The sequence below is a fragment of the Ostrinia nubilalis genome, chromosome 27 (assembly GCF_963855985.1).
Source record: "Ostrinia nubilalis chromosome 27, ilOstNubi1.1, whole genome shotgun sequence".
In the NCBI taxonomy this organism is placed as follows: Eukaryota; Metazoa; Arthropoda; class Insecta; order Lepidoptera; family Crambidae; genus Ostrinia; species Ostrinia nubilalis.
In genome coordinates, this window is record NC_087114.1 from 8,467,308 (window position 1) to 8,477,376 (window position 10,069).

Below are 10,069 nucleotides of genomic sequence, written 5' to 3' on the forward strand. Positions count from 1 at the left end.
ATACCTAGATAAATATAAGGTAACCTAGACTGCCCCCCGCCCCCTTCCCTCGCTGAAACTTCCGGTGCAGTCTTCCGACCTCCCGTAGGAGGATATCAGTCCACTTCCCCTACCGTTCCAGCATTACTTGCAACCCCACACTCCCACCACCTGCCCCCCACCACTAGCCTCCCCTGAAACTTCTGGTACGAAGTCTCCTGCACCTCCCCAACTCGCAAAACCTTCTAGTTTAGCAACCCTACCCTTCTATTGAATTGCCCACGCGTGGCCCTCCCCCCGAAACTTCTGGTACGAACTCTCCAGAACCTCCCCAACACGCAAAACCTCCTAGCTTAGCAACCCCACCCTTCTATTGAATTGCCCACGCGTGGCCCTCCCCCCGAAACTTCTGGTACGAACTCTCCAGCACCTCCCCAACACGCAAAACCTCCTAGCTTAGCAACCCCACCCTTCTATTGACTTGCCCACGCGTGGCCCTCCCCCCGAAACTTCTGGTACGAACTCTCCAGAACCTCCCCAACACGCAAAACCTCCTAGCTTAGCAACCCCACCCTTCTATTGAATTGCCCACGCGTGGCCCTCCCCCCGAAACTTCTGGTACGACCTCTCCTGCACTTCCCCAACACGCAAAACCTCCTAGTTTAGCACCCCACCTTTCTGTTGAATTTCCCACGCTTGCTCCTACCTTGGGAGGGGGGGGGGGACTTCTCCCCTATCGTCAGCCAGCCCGCTTAACTTCTTTCCTGACCCAATTTTGCTGGAGGATACCGGAAGAATAGAAGGAATTGTGAGAAACAAAACTAGTGCGATAAGTGTTTTGAGTAGTGAAAATTGACGCAATTTTTTGGGAAAACGACAGTACAACTCCAGATCCTCCCTTTGCTAGACATTTTATAAGTCGCGGGTACCTTTTCATACACCCCCAACCCTTTTCTTATGAAAATAGTAGATAGTTAATCAAATAATCAAATTAACGATTAATGATTATGATTAATTAATCTGAATCAAAATTTTTGATTAATGATTAATTAATCATAATCAAAAAATTTTGATTATGATTTTAATCATTAATCAGATTAACATTTTGCCAACACTGGTGCGATCTGAGGACTGAGTGTGAGTTTACATCAAAAGTCCTCACTAGCGAGCGTGTTAAAAAAAATATATGAAAATTTTAGTTCTTGAAGTTTCCGCTAGGGGCGCTGTACAATCCGTCATACATTTACTTAACGTTATTATTTTACGCGCTCACTAGTAGATTATTAGACGACGTTTGTTGTAAACTCACACTAAGCTCTCTGTACTACCAGAGTAAATACAAATGAGAAGGTCATCTTCATAGAAACGCACGGGCGCGGTTTGTGACAAAATTTAGCGGGGATTAGCGGTGAGCCAGTCGTGGTTGCGCCGAATTTTGTCAGTGTGTGCGTGCGTGCCGCATACGTATATTGGCGCGCTCACATAACAAACCGCGCTCGGTGCGTTTCTATGAAGATGACCTCATTTGTATTTACTCTGGTACTACTCTTCAGTCTATTATGGACAGTGTGCTATCCGAAATAGAGATATCTTTTATACAATAGCCTGTAGTTTTCCCCGAGTCCCGTTGCTTACCTCCATAGGTCTGCAACTTCGTTCAGGGGATAGATTAAATTTACCATTGGTAACGCCATAATGCCAACACGGTATGTGGCGCAAGATGGATGGTAATACAAACTTAAGATGAAAGCTTATGCATGTAAATGTCGCTACACATCGATTATGTTCGTTCGTTCGTTCGTTTCAGCCAAATGACGTCCACTGCTGGACAAAGGCCTCCTCCAAGGTTTTCCACAATGCACGGTCCTGCGCTGCCCGCATCCAGGCTCTTCCCGCGACCTTTACGAGATTATGTATTATGCCGAAACTCCATAAGATCGATTTCGCATTCGCACTACGTCATTCGTTCCTCACACTTATCCGCGCACCTTTCCGCGTTCGCCCAGTCCGTACCAGAGCGTTGATGTGACGTCACGACTGCCAGGTGCGCAGTTAACTAGACTGGATTGTAGTAATAGCGGAACCGAACCGGATGACTGATACCATAAGTAAACTACCATACAAAGGAGGACTGCCCTTGACCGTATTTTCCCGTATTCGGATCCGATAAAGTTTTAGAATTTCTCAAGTATAACGGATTTAAAAAAAAATTGGAATTTCCCTAAAATTATGGAGTTTTCCATAAAAGAATGGAATTTCCAAAAAATAATGGAATTTCCCAAATCAACAATAATGGAATTTCCCAACTATAATGGAATGTATTTTTTTTTTATCCAGAACGTAACCTGAACCCGAAAGCAGCGTGCCTGAAGCGGCGCGAGGAAGAAAAAGCGGAGGAGGCGCCCAAACTGTTGGCGCCGCTCACGCACTACCAGCCCATGCCGGTGAGCTAATTTGAACCTTGTGTGCATTGTGTGTAGGCTCATTTTTCCATGTATTATCTTTTTCCCATGACAAAATAATGATGAAGACACGCCCCCAATCTTAATTTTACTGCTTTCGCCGCTCACTCACTACCAGCCCATGCCGGTGAGCTAGTTTGAACCTTTAGTGCATTATGTTTAGGCTCATTTTCCCATGCCAGTACATATTTGAACTTTTAGTGCATTGTGTTTAGGCTCATTTTCCCATGCCAGTACATATGCATGTAGGATCTTTTTCCCATGGCATAATATTGATGTAGACACGCCCCCAATCTTAATATGGCTACTGGCGCCACTCACGCAGTACCAGTTAGTTTGAACCTTTTGTAAACTGCTTGTAGGCTCATTTTCCCAAGGCAAAATGTTGATAAAGACACGCCCCCAATCTTAATTTAGCTACTGGCGCCGCTCACGTACTACCAGCCCATGCCAGTGAGCTAGTTTGAACCTTGTGTGCATTGTGTGTAGACTCATTTTTCCATGCCAGTACATATTTGAGCCTTTAGTGCATTGTGCGTAGGCTCATTTTCCCATACCAGTACATATGCATGTAGGATCTTTTTCCCATGGCATAATATTGATGTAGACACGCCCCCAATCTTAATTTAGCTACTGGCGCCGCTCACGTATTACCAGCCCATGCCGGTGAGCTAATTTGAACCTTGTGTACATTGTGTGTAGGCTCATTTTCCCATGCCAGTACATATTTGAGCCTTTAGTGCATTGTGCGTAGACTCATTTTCCCATGACAAAATAATGAAGAAGTCACGCCCCCAATCTTAATATGGCTACTGGCGCCACTCACGCAGTACCAGTTAGTTTGAACCTTGTGTAAACTGCTTATAGGCTCATTTTTCCATGGCATAATATTGATGTAGACACGCCCCCAATCTTAATTTAGCTACTGGCGCCGCTCACGTATTACCAGCCCATGCCGGTGAGCTAGTTTGAACCTTGTGTGCATTGTGTGTAGGCTCTTTTTCCCATGCCAGTATATTTGCATGTAGGATCTTTTTTCCATGCCACAATTGCCCGTATTCACAAACATTACTATGAGGTCTCACAGTGCGCGAGACGCACGAGGTCACACGCGAACCAATCACAGAGCTCTATTCAACTCTGTGCGTTCGATTTGCTGCGTCACTTATGCAAGCATCGTTTGTGAATACGGATGAATGTCTCCAACCTATCCTAGAAGTTCATTTACTTTCGAGTGTAGATCTTAAATTTCATGAAACTAGATTCGTATTTGAGTACTTCATGAAACTGGTTTCATACTTGAGTACGACTTCATGATACTGGTTTCATACTTGAGTACCACTTCATGGAACTGGTCTCATATGCCACTCATGGGAAAAAGATAATACGCCATTGACTGTGCTATATGCATGATTTAATTAAGCTTTATTTGGTTACAAGCTACCGCAAGTATTTGCCTAATACAGATCGTTTCATCCACGAAGACGCGACCCATCATTCTTCCGCTAATGTTTGAGTGTTATCGGTACACGTCAAAACATCCATGAGTGCACACGCACACTACAATAATGCCGCTCGGATTGCTCGGATCAAACTCCCCGCACCCCGCGCGACGACCAAACATTGGTGGGGCGCGTCTTCGTGGATGAAACGATCTATACAATATGCTGTAGTTTTCCCTAAGATACACGTTGCTTACCTCGGGTATAGGTCTGCAACTTCGTTCAGGGGATACATTAAATTTACCATTGGTGTGCCACAATGCCAACACGGTATGTGGCGTCTGATGGATGGTAATACATACAAGCTTTAATTTTGCATGCATAGATATTGTTTTACCTACTTGTACTTCTGTTACTGTAAGATTACTAAGGGTGGATTCGACCGAACAAGAGTAAATATTAATCTTAGAATAAAATGTCAGTTTTGACAGTTATCCAGGAGTTATTCTCGGATAAAAGTTTGGTCGAATCGGGCCTAAAGCTAGCAGGATAATATTCTTCTTCCTCCCGTGCCGCTCACGCACTACCAGTCCATGCCGATGAGCTAATTTGAACCTTTTGTATATGTGTGTAGGGCACATATTTCCATGACCATCGAAAACAAGCCCCAATCCTAAATAATTCTAGTGAGGACACGCTCAATATACTAATTTAAAAATACTAACTTTGGACTAATGTTTATGGTCCCTTTTCCTATGACCGGTGAGACAATAATTTGAGCTCTTTGGCCATATTTATGTAGACCAATTTTCCCTTGCCCACAGTTACATATGTATGTCTATATGCGTTTTCGATACACATAATGCAAGCCTTGTTTAGTTGATGACTAGAATATGTCCCAGTGTAAAATGCGCAGCAACAATTTTATTTAACTCTGTGTAAAATGTGAAATTATTTATTTATTACCTGTTTTGTTTCCAGGGCATGGGCCAGCTACCAGGTCAGCCGCCCACGGGCGGGCCGCAGCAATAGCGAACATGTTCCCGCCCCGCGCACGCCCCGCCTATGCCCCGCTGCACGTAGGCCGAACGCCCCGCGGGGAGTACACGTGACCATTGCGGCGACGATTCAAGCTTCGGTTGGTGAAGTGAGACTCGGATGTGAAACTAGTATCATGGAGTTGTACTCAAGTGTGAAACCAGTTTCATGAAGTTGTACTCAAGTATGAATCTAGTATTGAGTGGTACTCAAGTATGAAACCAGTTTCATGGAGTGGTACTCAAGTATGAAACCAGTTTCATGAAGTTGTACTCAAGTATGAAACTAGTATCATGGAGTGGTACTCAAGTATGAAACCAGTATCATGAAGTTGTACTCAAGTATGAATCTAGTATCATGAAGTTGTGCTTAAGTATGAAACTAGTATCATTGAGTGGTACTCAAGTATGAAACCAGCTTCATGAAGTTCTACTCAAGTATGAAACTAGTATCATGAAGTTGTACTCAAGTATGAAACTAGAATCATGAAGTGGTACTCAAGTATGAAACTAGTATCATTGAGTGGTACTCAAGTATGAAACCAGTTTCATGAAGTTGTACTCAAGTATGTAATCAGTTTCACGAAGGTTTACTCATGTATGAAACCAGTTTCATGAAGGCGTACTCAAGTGTGAAACCAGTTTCATGAAGTTGTACTCAAGTATGAATCTAGTTTCATGAAATCGTAAGATCTATACTAGAAAGTAGATTCACTCCTGGGATTGGTTGGATTTTAATATTTGAGTCAAATCTCGATTCAATTTCAAGCTTACATTGACGATGCGTAAATTCTTACTTGAGTATGATTTTATAAAACGAGCCTCATATACTTTGTTGGTAGTTAGGGCTGTCTCTGTTATTTTATATGATAATAAAACACACGCTCGCACAAGCGTTGTTGAGAAAGTTACATTTTCGTATTTAATTCTGTTTTTAACTTTTATTATTATTTTCATTTCATGTAAAAATCTATTTCAATTTCATTTTTCAATGACAGAGACAATCCTACAAAAAATCGAAGCCATAATGGTCAGTGTTCTCTCTCTAAATGCCGACGTGTGTTGCACCTTAAAACGTGTGTCTATGAACTGAAGGTTCAATTTTGAATGTCTGTGACATTGTAGTTTTTGTTGAGATTCAATCAATTTTTATTTGGTTTCAAAATAATGTACTGACTTTTTATATTGTTGAAAGTATTATGTAAAATGAAATTAATGTAATATTTTGTATTAGTATGATAGTGACAATATATTTTTTATAAAATTATTTCAACAACGACATTTTTCAATCCATGAAATATTATTTATAAAATACTTACGCCTGAACTACTTTTCCTGATTAGTTGAATTGAAAGAATATAAAATAATTGCTATCATACTTCTACAACGATTTAAAAATATAGAAAAGCGTAACTTGAACACTTAACTTTTATTAAGTTTTTTTATTTTATTTTTATTTGGTAAATATACCATATTTTTTATACATCAATTTCAAAATCAACATTTGAGTTACGTTTTTGTATATCAACAAACGAATCGACAACAGAAACAACTTTTTTACTATTTGACTAGTTATTTTAATCTGTGAACTAGTTTGAATAGTTGAATAGACACACGAAGGGCCGTGGCTTCTAATAATAAACGAAACCCAGTGGTGAAATCGAGACGCTTTAAAAATGAAAAATTTTAACACATTTAACTTTGATTTTTAGTTGATTTTTCGACCAGTTGTGACTCCACTAGTTGCAAACAGTAAAATAGTGTATATGTATCGCAACTTGACTTTTATTTACATATTGACAAAGACCAATATTTTTTTAATTGATTAACTAATTAGTGGAGTCACAAAAGGTGATGTTATGATTATTTACATATCAAAGGACAGCGTCTCATCGCGGCTCCCGCGGACAATCCAAAGAGACCCCACGAACAGTGCGTAGTAAAAGTATTTCGGACTTATAGTGCGTAAGTGTGTATATTACTAGCGAATAGGTTATAGTTTTCTATAATAATTATAAAGGTTAAACGCCCACAAAAACCGCTACGACGCCATTAATGTGAAGGAGAAAAAAATGAGATTTTTCAAAGGATACAAAAATGTCTTCACCCAAAGACATGGGAATCCAGAATTTTGTAAAATATTAGCCTTAGAGATACGTTTATGTATAGGTATATTATAGTTCGATCTATGAGAAAAGATATTTTTAATTACGATTTTAAATGAAGTTTTTTTTCGCTGCCATAAGCATAGGTTCTAAGTCGGTTCTGAGTCCATTTTCGGGGGTTTGAGTTTTGATTTTTTATAAAATGAAATCACCGAATGTTTGCCTCCACATTGGTCTGTTCGCGAAACAGATGCGTTCCGTTACTCGCAAGCTTGACAATAAAAACTCGGCAATGGATTGTGAATCGCCATAAATACTATAATTATGTGATTTCTTTTTAATGACGTTGCTGATTATGAATGCGAGCGATACAGTTTTGTGTCTGTGCGAATATTTTTAAGCGTAATTTGATTACGCACTCATCAAAAGATTCAATTGACTAGTAAAAAGAATATTGCAACTAGTTACGCCATTAAAATAAAACTAGTTGAATAAAAAACAAGTTGCAAAATTCAACCCTAAAATGATATTGGCTATACTGTTTTGACCAGTGGTTCTTTGCACAAATACAAAACGTTCTGTATCGAATTATAAGTGAAAGTGGCTGCTAACTTAAGGATGTACTTAAGATATTTCTTTTCACTATTTTGTACCGAAGCTCCAGTGAAAATTCGTTGATATATTTTTCGTTTGTTTTTTTGACAAATCTACATTTTTATCGTTAGGTCCGGGAGATCTAAGCTATTATTAGTATTATTTTATATGAATATATATTTTAGATTTATTTGGTAGCTGATTGACATGTGAAATCGTGGTATATTTTTGTTTTAAAATTTATATCAGGTTGTAATTTATCATGGGAATATTAAAATCGCATGCATGCATGAATTTAAATAAATGTACAATGATTTTGCATGTGTTGATATTTTCAATGGTTAATTACAACCTAATATCGATTGTCCTTAGCTTAAACATTATAAGCCGACCTAGTTCTATACGAATACTCTTACAATGTTGCCGTTTAAAGTGTAAAATAAAAAATACACTTAGTAGAAATTACCATTTTCTGGCAACACCAAACGGTAGCTTCTAGTGTTTACAGCTATGTCTTTTCATATTCATAATGATAATACAAAGGCATAATTCGAGTCTATTGTAAATAATGAAGAAAACGGAAGCTCAATATAATAATTGGTTATTTAAAAACATTTGTGGCTGACATGATTATTTTGTAATAAATTATTTAGTGATTCGTTTCATGACAGTGTTAAGATTGTGGGTACATTGACATTTCCTATCGTCGAGGGTAGAAAATATATCCAGCTATGGCAGTATACATCAGTATATAGAACTTTAAATTTGACAAAATAATTTTTAGACAGTAAAATTATGACATAAACATTTTTGACAATCAAACATTTTTCTTAACAAAAAGGGACAAAATTGTTGTTAGAAGAATACTCAAGTAGTGTTTTCTAAATACTGATGTATATTTCTTAGTCGGCCCAAGTTTTCTTCCCCCAAACAATTACAATGCGTACTTTAGTAATATCATTACGAGCGAGTACGATGCTGTTAGTTGTTCTATTGCCCATCTTAGGTAATTTAGTTTCATTTATCCTGTATTATATAGGCGATAAGGTCCGTTCTTGACTGTAATGATCCAGCACGAATTCAAATCCAGTCGTAGACCGACTATTGGTTTGTATATTTGATGTTAACACAGATATTTTCACATAAAACTATATAAATGCATTTAATTGTACAATTTTTAACGCTGCGGAGGCGTTGACATCATGATGACGTTATGTGTCATGGCGTAAATGTCACGCAGCGCTGTTACGTCACTCCTGTCAAATATATCAACTGATACGTCAAGTTGACACACGGCCGCCTGTGTCGGGCGCAGGCGGCCCCCGCACAAGTCCATAATGAAAAAAAGTTCAAATATTTTTTTAGTATTCTATAAAATAGTTCATAAGTGTCACTTAATCATTACTTCATGCCCTTTTAGTTAGATTAGTTGACCTTCTCTTCCATTTAGCGGTTAAACTTAAGTTTTTTTCTTATTAATTAATTATTAATTTTTTTGTTGTCTGTACGTAAGACTACGTAAATGTTAAGGAATCATTTTTTTGTAATCGGTACTTGTAAATCCGTAATTTATTTGAGGCAATGCTCAGTTTCCACATGAATGGTAGGTTTAAAACACGTCCTGGAGATTGTGTACAAAATGAGGCTTTTTTGTTATTTTTTTCCCTCTTATGGTGGCAACACCGGCAGCCGACACTGTATCATAGAGCATTTGTTTTTTTTTTCAGTTCAAATGCATAGATTAAAAATGATTATAATACAAGAAAGGTCTAATTATAAAAATGATAATATTAATTAAATGTGCCATTCATTTTGCTAATTTTGTGTTTTATTTTGATCCTGAAAGTGTTAATTTATATTTTAATATACTAATACATATCTCTAATAATGGCTGTAATGGGAAGTACACTCGCCAGAGTACTCCCCCGTCCATGCTCGCCCAAATATCTCGGTTGGTGTTCTATAAATTCTTGAAATATTTACATGTAAATACAAAAAAATGGCGGAAGCGGTTACCAAAGTGACTGACATAGCCCGCAGAATCGCTAAAATCAAGTGGCAGTGGGCGGGGCACATAGCTCGTAGAGCTGATAACCGCTGGGGAAGAACACTTCACGAGTGGCGACCACGAGCCGGAAGACGTCCCACTAGGTGGACTGACGATCTGGTGAAGGTCGCGGGAGGTGCCTGGATGCGGGCGGCGCAGGACCGGTATTTGTGGAAAACCATGAGGGAGGCCTTTGTCCAGCAGTGGACGTCCGTCTTTCGGCTGAAACTAACGAAGCGGTTATGATCGGCGGATGATCAAGACAAGTGACACGCTCATAGCTAAAAGACAGGAGTGTACAGTGGCTCACACTACACTTGCCATGCGTGGAAGATCCTTTGACTCCTGCGCAAAAATCCGACAAGGGAACGAAAGCAAGCGAAAATCACCGAATAACCCCGAA

General features: G+C 39.1%; 1 protein-coding gene across 1 annotated transcript in view; it reads left to right on the plus strand.

The window, feature by feature from the left end:
* The window catches only part of LOC135084818 (trithorax group protein osa), a 60,163-nt gene extending 54,857 nt beyond the window's left edge, over window positions 1-5,306 (plus strand). The window contains exons 18-19 of the mRNA XM_063979559.1: window positions 2,317-2,423; window positions 4,865-5,306. Coding sequence (XP_063835629.1) covers window positions 2,317-2,423; window positions 4,865-4,915 — 158 coding nt within the window. The 3' untranslated portion in view covers window positions 4,916-5,306. The remainder of the gene's footprint in view (window positions 1-2,316; window positions 2,424-4,864) is intronic.
* The last annotated feature ends 4,763 nt before the right edge of the window (window positions 5,307-10,069 follow it).